General features: G+C 40.1%; 2 protein-coding genes across 2 annotated transcripts; both read right to left on the bottom strand.

Moving 5' to 3' along the window:
• Positions 1-1,105: 1,105 nt before the first annotated feature.
• LOC117303624 lies at positions 1,106-2,055 on the bottom strand. Its single transcript, XM_033787839.1, has 2 exons — positions 1,977-2,055; positions 1,106-1,587 (listed from the first exon to the last, which is right to left on the bottom strand). The coding sequence occupies exons 1-2, from the start codon at positions 2,053-2,055 to the stop codon at positions 1,106-1,108; spliced, it is 561 nt and encodes a 186-aa protein (XP_033643730.1).
• Positions 2,056-4,672: 2,617 nt separating this feature from the next.
• Positions 4,673-23,775, bottom strand: LOC117303836 (calcium-activated chloride channel regulator 1-like). Its single transcript, XM_033788224.1, has 16 exons — positions 23,698-23,775; positions 21,033-21,214; positions 19,797-20,088; positions 18,972-19,104; positions 16,312-16,486; positions 15,498-15,630; positions 14,914-15,029; positions 13,782-14,009; positions 12,731-12,917; positions 11,778-11,887; positions 11,273-11,393; positions 10,463-10,578; positions 9,150-9,432; positions 7,488-7,676; positions 6,218-6,466; positions 4,673-5,664 (listed from the first exon to the last, which is right to left on the bottom strand). Exons 2-16 carry the CDS (start codon positions 21,204-21,206, stop codon positions 5,165-5,167), a joined length of 3,006 nt encoding a protein of 1,001 aa, XP_033644115.1. The 5' UTR covers positions 21,207-21,214; positions 23,698-23,775; the 3' UTR covers positions 4,673-5,164.
• Positions 23,776-25,535: the final 1,760 nt, after the last annotated feature.

Raw genomic sequence — 25,535 nt, forward strand, 5'->3', positions numbered from 1 at the left:
GAGCCTAAATTACGCCAATGTCTGATGGAATTATAAAATATAGTTTCAGTGTAGACTTTACAATATTATCCAAAAGTAACACACGGTGGTCTGGACTATGACACAGGGAGTACAATTCTGGTTAACACTGAACTTGCGTTTGTTTGTAATTTGGGAGTTAACAAACACAAGTTCATGTTTACATTTCTGTTGAGGATCCCTCAATACCTAGTTTCAATGTTTACTGTCAGTTGTTATAAGAGTCACACCTTATCTTTTAACATGGGACAGACAAGTTAATGGTTAGCATGCCGTGAATATATTTTACACAGTTGACTCATTCACCATTCAGAGCAAAATTGCCGATGTTTCTTAATAAAGTTGCAACGCCAATCGGGTACCTTACCGTAGTTATACCTTATGTTTTTTTTGTACTGTATTATTTGAGTGAGAAATTATCTCTTTCTCAGAAACTCCATTACTAATGGAGGGAGCCGTTTCTTAATCAACAACTGTATTCATTAAAGGGAAGGTGCACGTTTGGTAATTACTCTAAACAAATATTAACTTAAAAACTGACTTGGTAACGAGCATTGGAGAGCTGTTGATAGTATAAAACATTGTGGAAAACGACTCCCTCTGAAGTAACGTAGTTTTTGAAAAAGAGGTAATTTTTCAATAAAATAATAAAATACTTCCAGCTAGAAGTATCTTATTCCTACCTGAAAGCACACAAATTCGTCCAACAAGGGTGTTTTTTCTTTCATCATTTTCTCGCATCTTCGATGACCGATTGTTCCCAAATTTTCACAGGCTTGCTATTTTATGCTTATGATGGGATACACCAAGTGAGAAAACTGGTCTTTGACAATTACCAATAGTGTTGAGTGCCTTTAAAGGGCATTGCAACATCAGGTCATATCTTTGACTATAACTAATAAGGTATTTTTTGAGGTACAGGTACAAACACAAACATAGACACAAATTTGAGAAAGAATTAACATAATCCCTAAAATGTAAGGGAAAATAGAAATTAGTTCATTATTAGTTCAACCAATAGTAAAGTTTATACATAAAAATATGGCATTGTGGTGATTCTACCACGAAACAATTTTGATGACCAATGTCAAAGTATGTCTTCTGCAGTTTTGCTGTATCCTTTGTTAACCTTAGCCGTGTCGTTGTTATTCTCCTTTGCACTTGTAGGACTAAATTTCGCTCTGATTTTATCCAGATCCAGAGTAACCGCCCGATCCAGATTCAACGGGTCCGAGTTGTCATCTGCATAGCTACCCTGCTCATCATCATCGTCATCGACAGATCTCCTCTGCTTCCGGCGGGCAGCCGATGGATCCGTGGGGCGCTTGCCTCCGGCGAACGGATCGTCCCAGGTCAGCCGGATCTGGCGGATTCCACAGGCGATCAAGACGAAGAGCGACGGGCCGCATATGCCGCTCATGACGGCGAGTGTGATTGCCTCGGTGAGGGTCGTCACACCGGGACCGCCTGCTGTTTCTTTGGTGGTTGATGTCTGTGGATTGTCGCTTGGATCTGGTGCCCTGACGAAGTGACGAGCGAGCGGTGGAAGACGCTGGTAGTCGATGTGATCTAAGAAGAAAAATTACAACTTTTGTCAACTTTGTCAAGCAATAAGGTATGCATTTCGTTACATTTCTGGGCCCAAATTTACAGAGCTTCTTAAGCACAAGTCCTTTAATAAGCCTACAAAATTAACTATAAAATGTGTTCAAATTATGGTGTATATATATAAATACGAAAATAGAATAAAACAAAGCAAACAAACAAATATCATAACAAACAAATAAACAACAACAAAATAAACACGTTCCTTTTAAAGAACAACCGTTTTTGACAAAATGTTTAGTATCAATGAAAACGGCTGAGCGTGAAAATGGTTTTATTAGTAAATCATTTATTATTTGATTCATCTATGAAATATTTGCTTTAATATCAGTGCGTTTCTTGAATATCCGTACCTGTATTATCTTCTGAAGCCAAACACCTTGCCGTTGAAAAAGACGCCACAAAAAAGAACAATAGGAACAGTCTATCCATTGTGAATCTATCCAAACTAACTTTCGCAAAGAAACAGGAGTATGGAAAACAGCAACACACTCCTATAAATGTGAAAATCTTCTGTAGGCGAGTTTGCCGAAAAATACAACTATTCGTGCGATGCACAACAACGCCTTGTTAAAGTCAAGGAAAACTTTGACCCGAAACTTTGCACCGTGGCCACGCATCACAAGTACTCAGGGAAAATCAGTTGATTGTTTAGCGAGTGTTTAACATGACCAAGCTTGTACATGACATTGCAAATAGTCCCCGAATGCCACCAAAATAGCTGTTGGTCCTGATTGGTATCTCGTGTTTAATCGAGGTCATTTTAAGAGGGGATTCCTTGTTTGATAAAATTGGAATAGTTTGTATTAAAATCCAAAGCCAATGCGGGCGCCATTTTGAACAGTAGTCCTAAGCACGGGCGTCTAGTGCGACTACATAGTGTCGAAGTAACGACTATTGATTGTTAATTTTGGTTTGTACCCATACACGATGTGTGTTAGCACTGTATACTCAGTACTTTCTCTAGACGGCCAACTAGCTGTTGCTTGCAAAGCTGGCCACGAGGTAAAGAGCCGTAGCCCGTGTTATACCCCATAGTTATACCCCCGAGTCATGTGAAAAACAAATATCACAGGCATGTTACTCGGGTGGGATTCGAACCCACGACCCTTGCAATTCTAGACTACCGGTTGCCTCTAGCTACCGGGCAACCTCGGTAGTCTAGTTGGTAAGACACTGCTCTAGAATTGCGAGGGTCTTGGGTACGAATCCCACCCGAGTAACATGCCTGTGATATTTTTTTTTCACAGGACTTTGGAAAGTCCAAAATTAATATTCTTTATCCCCGATGCAAATTTGACTATTGACTGCTAATACTACTCTCACACTTGGGCGAATATTCTTGCGAATATGAATATTTGAAATTCGCGACGAATTCGCCCAAAAGTAACGATTTGATAGTGAATATGTGTTCTCGGTCGTCCTTAAACCTCTCCTTACCAATACCTAACGCATAATACGCACGCTTTACCAACAGTACCAATGGCTTACCAATGCTTACGAAAATCGATGGCGATTTACCGTCTTCGACACAACATTCGCTGACATTTAGAAAGCACTTCGTATTGCCGCTCGCACAGAGTGGCGAATGTTCTTCTTGCGAAGATAAAAATTTGAATTTCGCATTGAATTCGTCCAAAATATCAGTGGGATAGTGAATATTTTCGTAACGGTCTCACCCCTCGATCGTCCACGGTCGGCCCTCTCCTTATCTTACGACTATATTACGAATGCTTACCAACGCTTGCCAATGCATTAACGAACGTTGCCAACGCTTACGAACGCTTTCCAAACAATACCAATGCTTACGAAAATCTACGGTGAATGACTTTCTTCGCAACATTCGCTGAAATTTAGAAACCGGTTTCTAAATTGACCGATCTTCGTAAGGAGGTGGGGAATAATTTGTCAACTTCCCGAATTTGTACGAAGACATGGCGAATATTGCGAAGTTTGAGCGATTGTCAAATATTTCCTTCCGTTAGCATATTCGCTAGCATATTCGCCGTGTGAGAGCAGCATAATTTGACCGATCTTCGTAAGGAGGTGGAAAATGACTTGTGAACGTAGTGAATTTATGGCGAATGTTGCGAAGTTTGAGCGATTGTTAAATATTTTCGTTCGTAAGCCCAATCGCTAGCAAATTCGTCCCCAGTGTGAGAGTAGCATTAGTTGAGTCGCGACTACCATTTCGCAGGGTCTGCCCTCGTCTCTCTATACTCTTTGCATCGCATTCGAATTCGCAGGAAGTTTGAATTGGTATTTAGAAGATTGGTCTTAAGGTATACATGGTAGACATGAATAACAAGTTGTAAAGCCCATTGAACTTCTATATACTTCAAATGTATAGGAAATACACACCAATTGTTAGTATTTTTGTTACTACTGTTGTTATGTTACACAACACTTTATTTTTCTAACAAAAACGGAGGTTATCTCAACTATTAAGTACAATACAAGACCTAAAAATTATAATTTGCATAGAGACAAATAGAGACAAAAAGTAAACAAAATTGTGTTATTGTCAGCAGTGTTATAGATAACAATACAACCTTAGAGAAAAATAAATTCATTAACTTAAAAGAATATTTAACCTGAAATATGTTCGACAAATGGTATACTGTTAGAGACGGTTGAACGTCGACAAGAAACCACTTCAAACGTGGCTTCAATGTCAAGTGCGGTTTCCTCATTTTGCAATAGATAGAATCCTTCAAGTTACTAGCCTGAAATTAATGGGAAGGTACACGTTTGGTAATTACTCAAAACAAATATTAGCTTAAAACTGACTTGGTAACGAGCATAGGAGAGTTGTCGATAGTATAAAACATTGCGGGAAACGGCTCTCTCTGGAGTAGCAACGATTCTGAGAAGGAAGTAATTTCTCACTGAAATAGTAAAAGACTTCTAGCCAGAAGTATTTTATTCCTATCTGAAAGCACACAGATTCGTTCAACAAGGGTATTTTTCTCTCATCATTTTCTCCAAACTTCGATGACCGATTTAGCTCAAATTTGTACAGGCTTGTTATTGTATGCTTTTGTTGGGATACACCAAGTGAGAAGACTGGTCTTTAACAATTACCAAACGTGTACCTTCCCTTTAAATATCGTTTATTTGACTCTACAAGTGAAATCTGAAACTTGACGTCACCGGACATAAACAAACAAAAGGGTATATACAATTCAAAGGGGAAGTTTTGCGACATTCAGAAGTCAAATTCATTTTAAGATTGATAAGCATACAAAAACAATTATAGACCTGTACATAAAATGTGACGTCATCGATGTGATCTTATTTAGACACAAATTGTACTCGGAAGGTATCAAAACATCGCTGTTACATGATGCTAATACTTTTATCTCACCGTTTTCATAAATGAACACTGGAACCTTTAAACAACCAACTCCATAATGGTTATGACGTTGTTATTGATTCTTATTGATTGATCGATGCTAAATACCCCGTAAAAAATTAAAAACTATAATTATTGTAATCAGTCGTGACACATGTATCCCTAAATTCATTAAATAACAGTTGTTCATGCATCTACAACGTATGCATTATTAGCATTCCCGTCCTTTTTCTTATCTGTGTTTTCCCCTTCGACGTCAACAGTTTTAGTATTCTTCGGTTTCGTCAAATATTTGAAGCTGGCGCCAGCAATACCGATGACGAGAACGATTCCAAGTACACTGAAAATAACAACCAACGCTATCTGTCCACCAGTCAGGCCTCCCTGCCCCTCTGAGGAGGGTCCCGAGGGTGGAATGTACTCCCTCAACGTTGCCTGAACGACGTTAGAGAAATCGGATACCAGACCGGCGTCATCATAAGCGCGCATGACGAACGCGTATGACGCCACCGATGAGGCATTCACTGGTACCTCGATGATGAAAACCTCACGGGTTCCGTAGTCCTGTGGTGCTGTGAGGTTACCTTGTAGGAGGTCATCTGAGGTCAGCTTGTAGTGTGAGTCGGGGTTGGAATCGTTCTGCAATGCGATGATTGAAGATGCCCTAAAAATCTCGTAGCGAGAGGCTGTGAAATTGAAGAATACACAACAAATAACATCAGTTAACTTTACGTAGGATTTGGAACTTTGCATGGTGGAAGTATAACACAATGTGAACATCTCCTTTTTTTAAGAAGGGTTAGTTCTGAAAAAAAACGGTGGTTAAACTCCAAGCACCAAGCATTGCTTTTTATGGACGCCCTGAGCACGAGGATCTTCATGCCAAAGAATGTGTTTAATGTACTTGGGATTGAGGCATTATTATCATGGTGAGGTATCAGTATTATTTTGTTTGCGGGTAACACCATGCGAATGTCTACTTGCTAGGCAGATAATATTCTGCGAACTTGTCTTGCTGGATATTTAACTAAAGCGGAGTAGATTTTCGGAATTCGGGAGACTTCTCAGTTCTGTACAGAACTGTCCTGCTTTTTAACTACTACCTGGAAAAGTCGGCCGAGACTATACTATTTTTAGCTTTATGGATCAAGGGGGACTTCTCGTTGTTAAATTCACTACCGCGGGTTTGATGTCACTTAGATGTAAATGACTTTTTGGAAGAATAAATCGAGTAGCTACCTGCTCCGAGGTCCAAGTCGTCTCCAGGTGCAGTCCACATGAGCGTCACGGTCTTATTCTCGAACGAGGACGCCGTGACCCTGAGGTCAATAATGTTGCCCGGTGGGAAGATATCATTTCCGGGTGTGAAGCCAGCGGGTACTTCATCCACACGGCTTGATCCACCGGAGATACCTCGACTGAACATCGGGGCGGCTCGGCCTTTCGGCTCCTGGGGAGGGGTACCGGGTGTTGGGATCTGGAAACCACCTGTAAAACAAATCAAGACAGAATGAGAATAGGAGTAACCGATCATAAAAATAAATAAATATTGACTTCTTATAGTGCCCATACCCGTCACTCAGTGACGCTCAAGGCGCTTAAAGACAGTGAAACCCTATTGGTAATTGTCAAAGACTAGTGTATCTAAACATTATGCATAAAATAACAAACCAGTGAAAATTTGAGCTCAATCGGTCGTCGAATTTGCGAAATAATAATGAAAGAAAAAACACCCTTATTACACAAAGTTGTCTGCTTTCAGATGCTTGATTTCAAGACCTCAAATTCTAAACTTGAGGTCTCGAAATCAAATTCGTGGAAAATTACCTCTTTCTCGAAAACTACGTCACTTCAGAGGGAGCCGTTTCTCACAATGTCTCTTCCCATTACCCGTAATCAAGAAAGGTTTTATGCTAATAATAATTTTGAGTAATTACCAATAGTGTCCACTGCCTTTAAACATAAAATATTTCCCTGCAAGGTATTTGTGATTACGTTTGAATTATGAGACCTACTACTTTTACATGGCACCATGTAATGGTTTACAAGGTGCTGTGGCGCAAAATGTAGCCAATCAAACCAGAAACACCAGGGCAAACCATTCCATACACAACACACGGGACCAGCAGCTTTACGTTCCTTCCGTAGGACAAAGCATCGTGGTTATTAATGTCTTGCTTAAGGACACAGCTGTGCACACGTGTCACGACTTGGACTCGTACCAACACTATGCTGATCAGAAACACCAGAGTTTGAGTGCATTGCTCTGAACTGCTATATGCAATGACATCCAACACACCATGGTTAGACTGCAGGACTTGCAATCACCATGGAGCGGGTTCGAATCCAACCTAGCTAAGTTTTCACTACGACTGGAATATTAGTTACTGAATCAGTTTCTTAATTTGTGCATAATCATAATCAAAGGGTTGATTTTGGGTTAAAGAAATCAAGCCCGGAACGTCAGATTTTAAAATAAGGGTTTTACTATTTTACTTGTTAAAATCACCTATATCTGGGAGATCGAACACTTGATCCGGGTTGATGATTGGTCGAGCTTTAGAGAACGGTGAGGCATCAATGACGATAGCATTGCCCTGGTTATTGTCAACGTCGATTTTAATCCCGTAGAATCCAATGCCGGTGAACTCGGTGAAGGTCCGGGAGTAAACCCCGTCGTACTTGGTGATATCAGCACCTAAATGGTCGATAACATTTAAGGGTCAATCAATGGATCGGCCTGCCACAAAAAAACTCCGTGTGGATCCCTTTCAATTAAATTCAATTCGAATAAATTAAATTAAATTCAAAAATTCATTTATTTCTATCTTCTCATACAAGAAAAACGACAGTTGTAATACAGCCGCCAGACAGACAAGAAAACAAGGCAAGCAGACAAAAGGACAGATGAACATAATACATGACACAACGAGTTCGTTATAAAAGCGACAAGATGGCAGAACAGTTTAAACAGGTACCTGAGCGGAAGGTTTTTAACGGAAATGGTATTTAGACTTGTTTATAATGCACTTGTTGACCATTTTAATGTAACTTTGATATGTTTACACTTCTGAGTTTTTCGTTATTATCGGTTAAAAAATCAGGCCCCAACCTAAAGGTTTTGAAAAACTAAAAACACTTCTGCCGTTGAGAGCGCGCGCCAAAGGACAATGCCGCTGACGTCATTTGTGGGAGTTTGCTTTGTTATACCTCCACGCTGCAACAAAGCGGCTTTACAAATTGGAGCTCCCAACTATGACGTTTTAAGATTGATTACGTAACGGGGCTTTTCGCAAATCTCTCAGAAAAGCACTGGATAAGGGTATTCAAAATGATTGTTTTTTTACACAATCAAAATCTATTTATAATCATATGACTCGATTTCCTTATTCGTTGAAAACATTTTAAATGGAATTCAGCAAAGTTCACGACTTGACAGTTTCGTTCAAGCAGGTCTTTAAGCTGAAAATAAATAAGACAACCGTTCTGTTGAAGCGGTGGATGTGGTTCAATGATCACGGGTTGCTTTAGATCAAATGCGTTCATCTGTGGCATTCCACACATTACAAACACCTATTTATATAGTTCGCATTCCAATCCCGTACCAATACACAACATGGGAATTATCATAATTTATAACGGGTTGACGACATACAGCCTAGGTATATCAAATAGCATTGTGACGTTCATTCTCGGTTGATTATTTTTAAAAAGAAAACATCATCCACTTTATATCACTTGACCTGAAACAAAAGTTCTTTTCTTAAAGGCAGTGGACACCATTGGTAATTACTCAAATTAATTATTAGCATAAACCTTTATTGGTGACAAGTAATGGGGAGAGGTTGATGTATAAAACATTGTGAGAAACGGCTCCCTCTGAAGCGCCAAAGTTTTCGAGAAAGAGGTAATTTTCCACGAATTTGATTTCGAGACCTCAAGTTTAGAACTTGAGGTCTCGAAATCAACCATCTAAACGCACACAACTTCGTGTGACATGGGTGTTTTATTCTTTCATTTTTATCTCCCAAGTTCGATGACCAATTGAGCTCAAATTTTCACAGGTTTGTTATTTTATGCATATGTTGAGATACACAAACTGTGAAGGTTAGTCTTTGACAATTACCAATAGTGTCCACTGCCTTTAAAGACGGGTTCATTATTGTTTTACCTGCTCCGTTATCTAACAATTGTACCATGATAGGTGGGAACCCGCCTGGTCTCTCGATAGTTGCCCACACATTAGCGTAGATAATAGGACTGAATCCCTGACGCAGCTCAGCGTACGCCACCAACGGCTCTCCCTGCGCAAACGCTGTTATGGACCCGCTTAACTCTGACGTCACGATAATCGGCTCTACGTCATCACTTACGGGGTAGGAGGAGATTGTGATTGACACTTCTTCGTCGGATCGGGCGTCCGAGTTGAGAACTGCGAAATCCCACGCACCGGGCTGTCATTTGGAGAAATAAGAAAACAAAATAAGAAAGCTGTTTTGTTATTGTTGTTGTTGCCGATTGTGTGCCTGCTGCTGCTGTTGTTATTGTTGTTGTTGTTGTTTTGTTGTTGTTGTTGTTGTTGTTGTTGTTGCTGTTGCTCTCGCTGTTGGTGTCGGTTTTGGTATTTGTTTTGGTGTTAGAGTTTTGTTGTTGCTATTTTTGCTGTTGGTAGTGGTGGTGGTGTTGTTGTTGTTGTTGTTGTTGCTGCTGCTGCTGCTTCTGCTGCTGCTTCTGTTGCTGCTTCTGTTGCTGCTGCTGTTGTTATTGGTTTTGGGAAGTGTTTTCTTGTTGTATGGGTAAGGAACGGGGGAGTGGTACACTATATAATTAAAAAATAGAATGACAGTTTGTTGCGATTACACCATGTAATTGGAATTTATACAAATCGATTGCCTTGTATTGAAAATAGAAATTTGACAATGGATTTTTAAGTATGTTGTGGTTTTCATTTGGTGTTACCCATATAGCCGACACCGATGTGTTTTAGCAATGTATAGCACTTTCAAGAGTTCTATGAAAACAAATCACAGATACTACTCGGATGGGATTCGAACCCACAACCTTTGCAATTCTAGAGCAGTGTCATACAAACTAGACCACGAAGAATGCCAGAGGGATTGTTTTAACAGTTTCATTAAAACCATTGGACACTTTCGGTTAACAATTTTGTCCAAAGGCCCACACTTCGTGTGTCACAACTTATTTATAAAATAAAACAAAACCTGTGAAAATTTAGGTTCAATCGGTCATCTGAGTCGGGAGAAAATAACGGGAAGACCCAGCCTTGTTTCCACACGTTTCGCCGTGTCATGACATGTGTTTAAAATAAATCGGTTATTCTCGATATCGAGAATTGACAATTGTTTTAATTTTTTCTCACAAAGAATAATTTTGTTCTGTTCAGAAAGTGTCCAATGGCTTTAAGGTAGCACCGGACATGGATGAAATCACAACATGGAGTTTCTCTTGGAGATCCTACTCTACCTCAGCGATTCCTGGTAGTTTGATGGTGAGTAATCTAAACGTGACGTCAACTCCGTAGCCTTCAAACGAGGAGTTGATGACACTACCATTCGGGCTCGTAAGGGTGACTTCAATACCTGTGTCAGACGTGACCAAAATGGCGTATTAGAAACATTACACTAAGAACAATTATCACGATGTACCTTTTGATTACCAGTTCAATATCTGATATGTAAGAAGTGACAACACACACGGTGTCAATTTGAACACCCAAGTTTGTGCAGTGTAAGTAGTATCCTATTATATATACGTTTTAAGAAAAATTCGCAATGACTAAAAATCCATAGCCAGGAAAGTTGTAATCAAGTTTAAATTTTTTTTCTCTGGATTGTCCTCATATCAACGTTAATATTAAACCTTTTCACTTCTTTGGGAAGCTTATATACATAAACATATCAAAGAAGCTAATTAAAGAGAAGAGGACAACATTGGACAAGGGATACCCATGGGAGGGTCGTGACCCTGGTAGACTTGCTTTGGGACTCTTCCTCCGCACGCACGTCACAGGCGGCGTCTGTGCCACGCTAACAATTTGGGTGGTCGATCAATTGGTTTACGTGCAAACGCCGCCTCGCCTAAAATGCCACTTTGCTGCACAGTGACCCTGCCCACCAATATGGTGCATATAAGTTTTTTCCGATGATGACGTCAGGTGAGTTGGGTCAATAGCTGGATGGTGAGACATAGTCACCGATCTTTAATACTGACAGTATAGAGATCAGTGGATGTAGTGCACATTGTGTACATGGCTGTTCGAATGGTGTTTGTTACCTATAACATTTTGCGCTGTCCACGAAAATACGAACTCTGTCCTTTTCCCGATAGTGTTATCCATAAAGACACCGCCCTCTCTTAACTGTCCACCGCTGATAACCCAAGAGGTCCCCAAAAGCTACAGCAAAATAAAATTTGAAACACGATTGTGACACTTAGGAACGCTAGGTGGCAGCAGAGTTACCATGTAACTGGTTTGCGTAGTTTTCAGCATGCGCACATTACCGAGAACAATGGTTTACACATACCTGGTAAGTGTGCTGTCACCTAGCGTCTAAAAAGTTCCAAACTCAATCAATAATGAAAGAGCAGAATGCTTAATTTATGGTTCCACAGAATTAAAGTTAACAGTTTATAAAGTGTAAACATTGTTTGAAAATGTTCCCCAAAAATGTGCACTAGCCATGCATCATCATGCGCTATCATGCGTGAAAGTATAGGACGTCCTTACCAACACCAATCAAAAGTCGTAACCGTAGCTGTAGCTGCCAATATCTCTTACCTGCACGCGTTTTTCAGCATCGATGACGTCACCTCTCTCCATAGTCGCAGCGAAAGCTTCGTACAGAGTGTTGGACCCAGGCTCGTTGGAGTAGAAAAATGCTTTGCCGCCTAAAGTAACAAATCAAATGCACATATTCCTATGAAAAAGTTGTAAAAAATGGGGCGTGTTCTGGGAAAGATTTGACTTGTGGGATATCGTGGTCTACCGCTTTACGATCACCGAACTGTTTCGTTTATGATCAACAGATTGTGGGTTTGAGTCCAGACGTCGATTTCACAAAACTCTTCCTAACTTAAGACTAATCTTAGGACTTAGGACGAGTCCCAACCCTGCACTGTAGCATGCAGACCTTAAGATTAATCCAAGTTAAGACGAGTTACTCGTCCTAACTCGAGATAAGACGAGTCCTAAACTAAATCGACCCCAGGTCTTGACACTTTGGTGATTCGAAGGCTGAGGACATGTACAAAATAGTTGTACTTTCTTTTGAGGTAACTAGATTATTACCTGGAGCTGATGAAAAAATAAATAGAGGCACAATGCCCTCATAGATGTATCGCGGTGTGCTATGAAAGGCGTTAGTTGTGATATGAGTACGATTGGAAATTAAAAGTAGATTATTAAAAATCAAAATAGATATCCATTGAAATTGGGTTGGTTTTTGTATAATTTCTTGACAAAACGTGGTCCTCTATCTTTATAGAACCAAATGTTTACTCCACAAAATGGTGAACCATATATATTCCGCCGATTCTATTTCAAGGAACAATTTTCCGTTATTGTTATTCATTTACATCACTTTTCACTTATAACAGCACACTATTTAGGTGTTTTTGTACATTAAAAAAAATACTTCAAAGGATAAGGAGTAATTTCCAAAAAAAGGAAACATTTTGAGAGATTTGAAAGCATCGATCGTGTCTCGGTCTTCAATTCGCCCAAACTCTTACCCGTCGCTAACGACAGATCAGGTAGCGTCGACTCAGCATACTGCGTGAAGGCTAGCGTATCCACTATAACTCCAGAGTCGCTGACGAAATCTATGACGTCAGCGATAAAGGGCCTTTCCCTTTCTTCTCCGTCAGTAATCAGTAAGATGATCCCACCAGCTGGATCTTGCCCTCCTTCGGACAACACCTTTAAGAGAGAGAAAGAGAGAGTGGGTGAGAGAGAGGGAGAAAGGGAGTTGAAATGTAATACTTTCATGATGCAAAAATGTACAGACAAAAGTATAGGCTGAACATCTGACGTCACAATCATTTCGAGGCTTGTGAATTACGCCAGAGAGTGGCCTCAAGCCTCATCTCCGTCCACAATCACCTTTCACCTACATTCATTTCACATGAAGATATGCAGTAAAATTGTTATTCACTCCGAAAAAAGACCGCCGCTGTATAAAAACCCAACCGTATTCACTGTGCGTAACATCGCACGACACGATGCCCCCGTACACTATCCACATGCGTCGGCTGTCAGGCCTCCGCATGCGGTGAGTGGTACGAGTGCAGATGACTTGTGTGCACAGTAGTCGTACGATGTGACAGTGTGTATACGGGTGGGTCATGCGGTGTGATCGCACGCACCACGCACAGGGTATACGGGTGGGTTTACAGCGGCGTCTTTTCGGAGCGAATAATGCGACTGCCTTGAGCAAGGCTACATACATTGTAAAGACATAAAACATGTACGCTCAGTGCTGCATCATGCAGATGACCGAAAGTGCTGCTGCCAAACGTTACCCCAGACCAATCAAAACACAGATACGGAAAGCTTTACGTCACTGCCAATTCATCCAATGAAATGAATGTATCCAATTAAATAATTGTATCATGAAATCACTGTATCAAATGAAATCACTGGTTCTGTAAACAAAGTCATCAGAGTCGAGTCTGAGTCTGAGTTTGAGTATTTTGTCGTTATTGGACTCGAGTCAAGTGTGAGTCATCCACTCAAGTCTTACAGCTCTGACTATGTGTATCAGCAACAAGAGAAATGTTTTACCTCAATTGCTTTCAGTAGCCCATCACCAATGGCTGTGCTTCCTTCGGCTTTCGGTGGTAGAGCATCCAACAATGCCTGGCGGTCGTCATCGCTGGTAACCAGCGTCAGGTTCTTCAGCATGATGCCGAGATAGTTGAACTCTACAATGCCGATGTAGCTGCCATCATTCACGATGGAGGAGATGTAATTGGCAGATGAGCTAATCATCTTAGTGAACCTGTTGTCTGTCTACATATTCATGAAGTGAGCACACAGTAAAACAAAACTGGTTAATGAAAATAACTGTGACACATTACTGCGGATCTTTTTTTGACATTTGACTAAAATTCGTGACCGAGAAGCCTGTGGGTCAAATCCTGGTCGCGGCACACCTGCAATTGACTTGTTCTTCGAATGGGACATAACGCAGGAGGTCCCGTGCATTAGGATTACTAGCGTGTTATAGATTAAAGAACCTAGAACACCTATCGTGGAAGAATATGTGTTAACCCTGGTGTTTCGGGTGTTCCGGTTTATGTACGGGCTTGGGAGGTGAGGCATCTTTTATTTACCATTACCGTGACTATATCGCATGTTTGGAATAGTTGCATGGCGTTCTAAAGACGACAGGTCACGTCGCCGTCACCATCACCATCACCATCACCATCGCCGTCATTGAGAAACAACAATTATTCATGTATAACCATAATTTACAATTTATATACGGGGCTTAATGAGACTGCGACGTTGACTTCGAGATCGAAATCGACAGTGACGTCACACGCGACCTGTTGTCTTTAGAACATCATACTGGATACACTTGCCGTTTGCAACGTCAACTATTGCCAATGACAACATTTTGACGAAGCCTAAAGTGTATGTTGGACCAAAGATTATATGGAATAAACTGCTTCTGGATCCTGATAAATGTAGTGAGAATATCCTTTTTCGAAACCAAGGCTTTTGGCGCAGGCTCCGCCCACCTGTCTGAAATCCCGTACCAAAAGCACACGTTTTTACAAACTACTGACGGAGCCTTAGCCGATGGAGCTCAAGCCCAAACCGTGTTTTCGAAAAGGGCATCTTATGATATGGTACAGTTTATACTTGGAACATCTCAAGTTTGATAAACATGATTGATACCATTACATACATTCATACTACCAGAGGTGTCTACTAAGAGTACAACACGGACGTCTCGGTGCTGAACAATGGTGAACTTGGGTATCAACTCATCTGCAGTCAGATCTCGTGGTTGGTTGATATCGCCTGATCAAGAGGAATTAGACAACATATTTGCGGTTAGGTTTAAAGTCCTTATAGCCGAGTAGACCCTATTATTGTTGCACAGGCTGTTTAGGGTGCGTACGGTTAGCTTCCCTGGGTCGACCCCGCGGTGCTCACTCGGATGAGCCCCTGACAAGAGCTAATCGAACGATCACACTCGCCCTCTCGTGGTGAGAGCATGCACCTCAGGTCACCCCCAAGTGACCCACTCCACAAGCAGGGCACTGGGGCTGACCCGGGTGAGCCCCGTCAAAGCTATTCGAACGTACCGGGGCAGACCGGGGTCGACCCAGGGAACGAACGAACGCACCCATACTCCCAGGGAGCTGAGGTGGAAGGTCCAGTGACCAGGGGGGTAATAAGACTGGAAGCGCTTTGAGACTCGGGTGTGAAAAGCATTATATAAAAACTGGTTACTATATTAGTATTATATTCAAACTCCTTCGATACCTGCAAAGTCCACATGGTCTCGTAACACCTCCCAACTACTCCGACGTCCGCATAGACGATTATGCTTGTTAGGTGCCTCCCGGTTGTGCAGGTTTGGCGTGTCTGTTTCATTGTTGTCACAAAAATAGCTGATCTGGAAGCGAAAACAAAGTGTAGCCGATTAACAAACTGTATTTCAATGCACTATGAATTTGTCATAATTATTATAACGAATTGTATCCAGAAGAACAACTGCAAAGTTTAAAAGAGCTACATAAAGTTAAGTATTGTTTAGGCAAAGTAGCATACAATTGTTATTAAAAACATAGAACACTGATAAACATCAAAGCGTTAAAAAACTGTTGTGGAGACGATACCGTTTCAAAAAAAAAAAAAAAATGCATATTTTTATAACAAAATTGTACAATCTTCCCAGAAAGATTGTAAAAACTCACACTGGTATCAGAACAGTAACCTGTGAAAATTCTTTCAAAGAGTTTGCACTATGTTCTTTTTTCAAATGACTTTTGCCACAGGGTTTGTACAGATTGGAGCAACGTAGTCACACATTTATCTTAATTTTTAATCATGAGCCTCACTTCCTCCTGTTTGACCTCTTGCATGCTGAGTGTTCATGGATCACCGGATTTCCATTCATAAAACCTGAAGATGGCAATACCTTGCTGTACCTAGTGGTACTATGCATTACCGCGTGTTAGATTATGAGGTCCTCTCTAAACTATGAGATTAATTTTGGCAAACCCCTACATTTTTGAGGATTACTATTATCATAACATATCTCTTCATTCTTAATACATTGACGTCGTCAAACTACCTCTGTCAGTGGATAGGTTCCATACATAATAGATGACGTCACCGAATCCTGCTCCACTAATACGTAATACACGCAGCCATCCTCGTACCCAACGTCAGGCCCTCCGTTACATTCACGGTAGAAGAAGTTATCGGGAAAGAAGATTAAAGGAACGCTGTTGTAGTCGTAGGAACATCTGTTGATATCGATGTTAATAAAACCAATTAAAACCCTCACACTAAAGATTAAAGCATTCTGAAAACTTACACATGGGAAGATTACATAGTGACTTCTATATATAGCGCACGTAGCCGTCACTCGGTGACGCTCAATGCACTTTTAACTATTAGTATTTTCCTGCAAGGTATGTGGGTTTACGCTTGAATTATGAGACTTACTCCTTTTATATTACTATAATTAATGGTTTACAAGGTGCTGCATGGTGCAACATGCTGCCAATTAAACCAGCCGTCGATTTCACAATGAGTTAGGACTAGTCCTAACTTAGGACTAGTCCTAGGAGATATACAAATTGCATGGATAGTCCTAAGTTTGGACGAGTATAAACTGGTCCTAACTCGAGATAAGACTAGTCCTCACTCTTTGTGAAATCAACCCCTGGATCATCGGGGTGAACCCATTCTCCTTTCGATAAGCGCACAGCTGGGTTCTTTTACGTGAGTTACACAACACACGAGAACAACGACTCTACTTCCCATCCGAAGGACGAAGCATCATGGTTAATGTCACGACTGGGAATCGAACCTACACTCTGATGATCAGAAATACCAGAGTTTGAATCCGGTGCTCTTGACCGCTCGTGCACATTATAATGGGTCCATGAAGTAAATCTGCCATCCAACACTTTGTCAACATCTGTGTCTACCTACCCACAAATCACTATAGAAAGAGTGATGTTTAAGGGTAGTTGAACAAAATATTAGCAACAATTATTCACACAAATTTTGTAGTTACAAAAAAAACCAAAATTATGTTTCCTTTTTTTGCCCCCATATCAATGCGATTTTGCGTGTAGCATTCCAGTCAATTTAACTTTCAAAGATAGAGTCTGTAAATTGGTAAATACTCCGAAAACGAGTGAACAAAATAATAATAAAGAGGAGCACTGTAGTAGCTTTTTTTCCTAGTCAACCCTCAACCCCGGATACAAAACTTGTTTGTATTTTTATGGTAAATTTTTGAAACTAGTTATCTGTTTGTATGAAAAGGTTAAGAGATCTTTATTGGTATGTGGTAACCATCATCACTCTAACTCTAATTGGGTGTCTTCGCACGAAACAGTAATAAATCAGTGTATAATATATGGCGTGTCAAACGTTGCATTATTCGATAATGTACACTGTATGTGCGATGTTTCTCATATATATGCGATAATTGTCACATATGTGCGATATTCGTTTGATGTATGCAATAAATGTAATATATATGCAATAAATTGTAATATATGTGCGATTATTTGCAATATATGTGCGATAATTTGCAATATATATGCGATAATTTTTAATATATGTTTGATAAGTTTGTAGTATATTATATGCGATCATTTGTATGCGATGTTTCGTGACGATATACATATGCGATAATTTAATATACATGTGCGATGTTCGTTCTTATATATGTGCGAAAACGGAATTGTGGGATATAGTATGGCTTCCTGTCCACTTGATCCCCGTATCCGTAATGTTTTGGATCGGGCCAGTTTAATTAGTTCAAGAGGGATTTTCCCCAGCAAATTTGTTTAATCTAAATGTCTTGTCTACATGTGCAGGTACTACATAGGCTAATTTAAGCTTATTTGTTTCCTTAAACAATTAAGTTTCGTGATTTGGTACACAAATGATGGTGGCAGAGTTTTGTCCTGCCCTTTAATGGGTGCGTTCGTTTAGCTTCCCTGGGTCGACCCCGGTCTGCCCCGGTACGTTCGAATAGCTTTGACGGGGCTTACCCGGGTCAGCCCCCAGTGCCCTGCTTGTGGAGTGGGTCACTTAGGGGTGACCTGAGGTGCATGCCGTCACCACGAGAGGGCGAGTGTGATCGTTCGTTTAGCTCTTGTCAGGGGCTCACTCGAGTGAGCACTGCGGGGTCGACACAGGGAAGCTTATCGAATGCACCCATAGTTGCCGAAAAGACACCCCTATGGGACGGGGATGTGGCTGGAGATTCTGTCCCCCGGAGATTCGGTCCCCTCTTAAAGCGAACTGTGTACAAACATCTTCTGATAGCGCCCTCTTCTGAATCATCCTCCTACAGCCCACGTTAAGTTCCCATGAGGGGTACCGAATCTCTGGCGGACAGAATTCCCTGCCTGGGACACGAGCATCGTACAACTTGGAACATCGTAGCGGTATTATGAGTTCGCTCGGCCCCAGCGGCCAGTCTATCCAGGACCGCTGGGATGGGGTAATCGTTTGCACAGATTCTTGGTCAGGAAGTACGTCATGTATGCAGTGCATAGAAATATGGTGCAGTGTAAGTGTGATGCATGATGGGACTGCGCATTGTTAAACCAATGACAGTGCATGATACGTTTGCCCATCCCAGCGCCTTTGGTTAAAGCAAGGCGCCGGGGACGAGCGAATATTATGAGCTGACTCTAACAGCGGCCTTCACACTGCAGGTTTAAAGGCTTTCTTATGCTGTCTGACGCCTACGTCACTCACCTGACTCCTTCAAACTGATTCGTTGTTGGTGAGAAGTAAAACTCTTGGTAATTATCAGGGTCCCCCACAGCATCCGGGTACTCATCAAATAACCCCCAACGAAGATGACCCCACTCGTGAACGAGTGTGCGCCCTGTGAAGAAAATCAGAAGAGGGCGCCCTTAAAATGTGGTATGCCCATAATGCACTGTGGTACTTGCGGAAAATAAGATTTCATTCGTAGAAATTAATTGTATTTTTGGAGAGGCTTAGTATGAAGTAGTCTCATGCTTAGGTCTGGATTGTGGTCTTCGTAAGTTCGTCTAACCCTAGAACAGAATTCGTATGGGTAAAACTCGTACTAATTTGGGGAATTTGAAGCCTCTGAAAATAAAACTTTCTATGAGGTTGAAGATTGCATTCCCACGGAATCGTTAAAGGAAATTTGAGACAAAAAACACAAAGCCATTGGTAATATTATGACCTAAATATCATAAATTATGACTTATATCTCACATCTATGTACTATAATATGATATAATTAGGAAACTAAATTAGTCATTTTTGGTTGGCATAGGCTTAGGTCTTGAATTGTCATTATTACGTTTCAAATGTTTCAGTCTATGTCAATGTCCCGCACATTGCGTGCGTCAAAGCCATTAAATAATTTCAAAAAGGGACAGGATTAACAAATAACTTTAAACAAATAACAACATTAACTGACCAGTAAGCTTTTATAGATGTAGCGTTTCACTAATTTTAATTTAATTATCGTAAGTTTTTGTGACAATTTGACTTCTTTTGTCATCAACTTTTAAAGTTGATATTTTGATCTTAAGGCCTTACCTAGTGGACCGTAGTAAAGCTCCGTATTGGGATCCGTTAAAAATGCATCCATGAAGTGAATATGCACGCCCTGTTTCCCACATCCCTGGTACTGCTTGGTATACGTCAGAGGAGCCCATCGTGGATTGGGTGGCGCCACAATGACGTCAGCATAATCAAACGTCACGTTGCCAGGCAACTCGTACTCTGGTTTAGGGGTCCATGTTTTCGGCACCAGGATTGTCACCTCTTTGAAGTAGGCTCGTTTTCTTGTCGCTTGATAAAGATACTTCGAAGCTTCGATGAACATGTCCTGAAATTTCAGGTGTACAATCAATTAAGTTAAAATATATATTCTTCAACACGATTCCAACAAGGCGAGTATAACACACAATGTTTTATTAACAACTGAGTAACCTCCAAAAGGAGACTGCGTTTTTGAGTAATAAATTGTGTTTAAAAAAAGTGAAAATTTATAAAATGGCTCCGGAAGAAATGCAGAAGTAAAAAAGGGGTAAATAGAGGTACCCCGGACCTCAAAAATCCTCACAGCTAGTTTGAGTTTCCACTTTGTGTTCCTCTCTCAAAACAATAGCAGGCAGGGCGGGGGAGCAACAGTTGGGCGGTAACGAAGAAACTTGGGGGGGGGGGGAGGTAGAGAGGGTGTTTTTTGTCAAGTGTCTTAGCAATTTGGACTGGTGTGGAAAGAGATTTTGTCTCCCGGAGATTCTGTCACCCTGACGGCGAACAGCGTATCTCTTCTGTCACTCGACAGGATCTCCGGGACAGATTTTCCGGGACTCCGGAATTGTATAATTCAATGATACTTCTTGTTGTTGTATATTAAGTCAGAGGTACACCCTTACAGCCAGTGGACAGTTTCGGAACAGAAACAAAAAGAAGTTCACAGATTTACAAATAACTTACAAAGTTTACAGAAGGAATGGTGAAAGAATTGTCTTGAAATATTATTCCACGAAACGCTTTACTTTTTGAGAAAACATTAAAACAATATCAATTCTTGATATCGAGATATACGGATTTATTTTAAAGAGACATGTCACGACACGGTGAAACGTGCGGAAAGAAGGATGGGTTTTCCCGTTATTTTCTCCCGACTCCGATGACCGATTGAGCCTAAATTGTCACAGGTTTGTTGTTTTATAAATAAGTTGTGATACACGAAGTGTGGGCCTTAGATAATACTGTTTACCGAAAGAGTCCAATGGCTTTAGATGGAGTTATTTCCAGAATTACCTTTATGCGTTGAATCAGTACGTCACTCTCTGCTATCTGGTTGTTAATGGCAACCACTACACCAGTGTAGCTGTTATTGTCCAATCGGATTGATGATGGTCTGGTCAAGGCGTCAACGTTTGAATGGACCAATAGGAAGACAGCTACGGCCAGGAAGGCTTGAGAGTTCTTCATTGTGTCTTCTGGAATGTAACAGATCACGATGATACACATCCAAATAACTCACAAATTTATAACACAAATAAAATACTTCTTCAAGATACTGGACACTATTGGTAATTGTCAAAGACCAGTCTTCTCACTTAGTGTATCTCAACTAATGCACAAAGTAACAAACCTGTGATTTTTTTAACTCATTTGTCGTCGAAGTTGCGAGATAAAAATGGAAGAAAAAACACCATTGGCACACGAAGTTGTGTGATACTTGGTTTCGGGACCTCAAATCTTCATCTTTCTCAAAAACTACGTTACTTCAGAAGGAGCCAGTTCCCACAATGTTTCTCAAAATTGGAACTCACTGAGCCAGCTGACAACAGTTAAAGGAACACGTTGCCTTGGATCGGACGAGTTGGTCTATTAAAAGCGTTTGAAACCGTTTGTTATGAAATGCATAGGGTTAGAAAGATGTTTTAAAAGTAGAATATAATGATCCACACAAGTATCACTCGAAACTGCACGGTTTTCCTTTTACGTCGCGAACTATCACGGTCGGCCATTTATGGGAGTCAACATTTTGACTCCCATAAATGGCCGACCGTGTTAGTCGACAGGGTAAAAAGAAAACCACGCAATTTCGAGGCATATTTGTGTAGATCAGTATATTCTACTTTTACAATATCTTTCTAACCATATACATTTTACAATCGACCGATCCAAGGCAACGTGTTCCTTTAAGGAAAAACACAATTTTTTGAACAGCTCTCCATTGCTCGTTCGCAAGTAATTAACAAATATGTTGAACAATCACCAATAGTGTACATCAGTGCCTTTATAGCGATAATCTTGACAACTCAACTAATGATGTTGCTTAGAAGATTCCGAGGTTGGGCTTTTTGGTAAATGTTCCGACATCACTGATTGTGGTCCTGATGGGGGGTTAAGGGGGACTCTTTAACTATACTAAACATTTTAAACACCAGTTTAGCATTCACTGGTCAAATAGATCATCCAATTTCACTAGTTTTCACTAGTGCGCAAGACTCATTCATTTTCGTAAACGCCAGTAGCAAGAGCTGGTCAACCATTCTATTAAGTGTAGATATGTAGTGACACTTCAACTTCAGAATGGTCAAAGTTAGTCCGGAATGCCTCGAAACGATATAAGTGACCGAACGAAAACAGAAATAATCTGAGTGAGAACAACGAAATCAGATGTGCACGAAAACGAAGTAGGGTGTATTTTTTCGTAAAGTAAAGCCAAACAGAAACCATAAATTGAGTGGATTGAGGTAATTAAAACCCTATATCAGTAAGTTATGTGTAATTACAGCAAACTTTAATGTTTAATACCGTTAATGTATGAAATAATGACAATATTGAACTCATGTTCATGAATGAACAAAACAAAATACAATAGATCACTCACAGTAGTTATCCACAATGCTTTCATTATTGTTATCATCAAGCAAACTTTAGGGCTTTGCCTTTATTTGTCACGCTAAGATAAAATTATTTACTCGGCGGTTGTCCGGGATTAGACAATGATAAAAATGTGCCACTGGCGACGATAAACTACGTGATTGTAGAAAACAGAAACATCCGGGATGGGGCTCTTTGAAAAAGTGTTTAAGCACAAACATTGTCTGAGCAACAAGAAAAGGGGCTTCAAGTCAAAACATCATGTTAAGAGCAAAAACAATGTGAAAATGACACCTTTAGAGCAAAATTAGGCTGCTTGAGCAACAAATCAACAAGTAAAATGGTAAGGCTAGATTAAATGTCAAATACCGTCAACCTTAACTCTTGTTAATAACGAAGGAGACAAAGAGGGTAAACGGACGCAAGGGACTGTTGATCAAAAGATAAACTCTGGTGATTCTGATCAGTAGATAATAATAAATAATAATACTATTAAATAATAATAACAATTTCTTATATAGTGCATTTCACAATAACCGTATCAATGCTCTTTACATTAGTGCCCTGGTCATAGGGCCAATAACATCCCTGTAATGTTTCCCAGCTCCCTAGGGAGTATACAGCCCTGAGCTGCCTGTAAGGCGCTTGTGGCTTTTTCATACACAATATCAACCTCTACACTCGCAGGTACCCATTTATACCCCTGGGTGAAGAGAAGCAATTATAGTAAAGGACACAAGTGTCACGACCGGGATTCGAACCCCAGTCGTGACACCTGTGTCCTTAAGCAGGACACTAACCCCATTAATGCTGCGTCCTTCGGGTGGTACGTAAAACTGTTGGTTCCGTGTGTTGTGTAACGCGCGTACAAAACCCAGTGCACTTATTTGAAAAGAAAAGGGGTGTACCCGGTGTTTTTGATTTGATTAGCAGCATATTGCACCGCAGCACATTGTAAACCATAACATTGTGTTGTTATACCTTGCGGGAAATACTTAAGATACAGCGCAAAGAGCGTCACTGTGTGACCGATATGCGCGCTATATAAAATAGCCGCTACTATAATTCTAAACAGAACAAAGTTTACCTTATTCCATGCACTAACAACGGAAAGTTAACTTGAGCTTCAGAGATATCAATTCACATCCGGGAACGGAGTTCGTCTGCAGCACCTCGACTGTTTCAACAGATTGTGTCCTTCCCTTTTCTTCTTTCAATTTAGAAATGAAACTATCGGTTTGTGAAATCTTCCGCTTATAGCCACAATGCACTCCCTGGGACAAGGTTGCATACATACTTACATGTCATAAAAAGATAGCGTAATCCATAGTTTCAATATACTCGGGCATTGCAACTAGCCAGCATCCCATTCGAACATGATCAATTTAGATATTGACTATGAGGTTGGTACAATATTACGGGAGCCTTACAAAGACATTGAGAAAAATAAACCGAAGTCATATTTTATGACGTATAACTTTTGTTTATGATTCGGTTGCATTGTCGTACCTAGGTCAATTTACTTCATAATTTTATTTGGAACTCCGTAATTTTTATGAGATATAACCAATGATTATGACTTGTTCTTGTCAGATAATGAGTTTAATTGTCTTTCTCAATGTCCTTTTAAACGCTTCCGTACACTAGAAGCATTGCCTTGGTTACAAAATGACGTACTATTTTAATATGGTCTCTACATAATTTGTATAGAGAATATTCAATTTAATATCGATGATTGTTAGCTTAAACATATCATAGACAGTCTCAGCAGAAGTTATTTGTGAATTATTGACTCCCTTCAATATTTAAAACCGAACTTCACTTTTTAAACACCTGAGTTACCCTTCCCGCCTTGCTAAAATATTAGCAATAATAATGGCTGAAAAAAAAAATGGAAGACAAAGTGTTTTAAAAAAAAACCTTTTTGTAATCGTTTTACTAATTTCTAGAACACTACGACTTATATTATTTTTAATATATTACTTATATTACTTGATGGGAAGCTTTCTACCATCAGTATTTGTAAACCGCAGAATTTCAGACCAGCAGATTGTCTAGCGTCATTTTGTTGAGTAAATCAGAAAGATTGGGTTTAGGTTAATGCTTAAAAAGCCACCCCCATCCAATACCCTCCATCACCCATTGAGAGAAAAGTTATTTACTTAATAAAAGGACCTACATGCTTATCGCATTACACCATCGATATCACATAATGTACACACTTTGAGTTTACATTCATTAGGAGGGTGAGGGTTCAAAGTATAAGGTTTTTGTAATCCATTCAAAATGTGCAATATCGACTGTTAAGGGAAACCCCCTTGGTGATTAATCAGGTGTTTTTATATTATAATTTAGTCTGGTTCCAACTCCCATACAACTAAATGTACCATTTCCTTTGCAAATGCTGAACCATTCCTTTAGAGTCAGTTGCCTTCAAACATTCGGGATCATTAACACCGTGGACACATTTAAAGACAAATTGATATTTCATTTGTTTCAAACAGCTTTTCAGTAGTTTGTTTCGTTCTTTTGTTTTTTCTTTTGTCTTCTTCTTTTCATGCGCTTTGAGCACCTTATTAGGTGGATATTGCGCAGTATAAATTCTCCTTATTATCATGGTTTACAAATAACAGTTTAAGGAAGATTTCCCCTTCAGATCATCTCGGGTCATGATTTGATATCATGAAAGACTTCAAACATGATTTATAGAGATGACAACATAGTCATGGACAGTGTCATTTTTTTTCTCTTATCAACCATATACATGTACTTGTAATTACAACCTTGTGTGACGAATTGAGTTAAATCTGTTGTATGAGTAAGGAAAGAAAACGAATACATGAAAACTTCTTAGTGAAAGGAAACTTGTCATTGATCGTTGTTGATAACTCTGTGAAATTCCTTTGTGTCACTCACATTTAAAAT

Source organism: Asterias rubens, chromosome 20 (genome assembly GCF_902459465.1).
Source record: "Asterias rubens chromosome 20, eAstRub1.3, whole genome shotgun sequence".
Taxonomy (NCBI): domain Eukaryota; kingdom Metazoa; phylum Echinodermata; class Asteroidea; order Forcipulatida; family Asteriidae; genus Asterias; species Asterias rubens.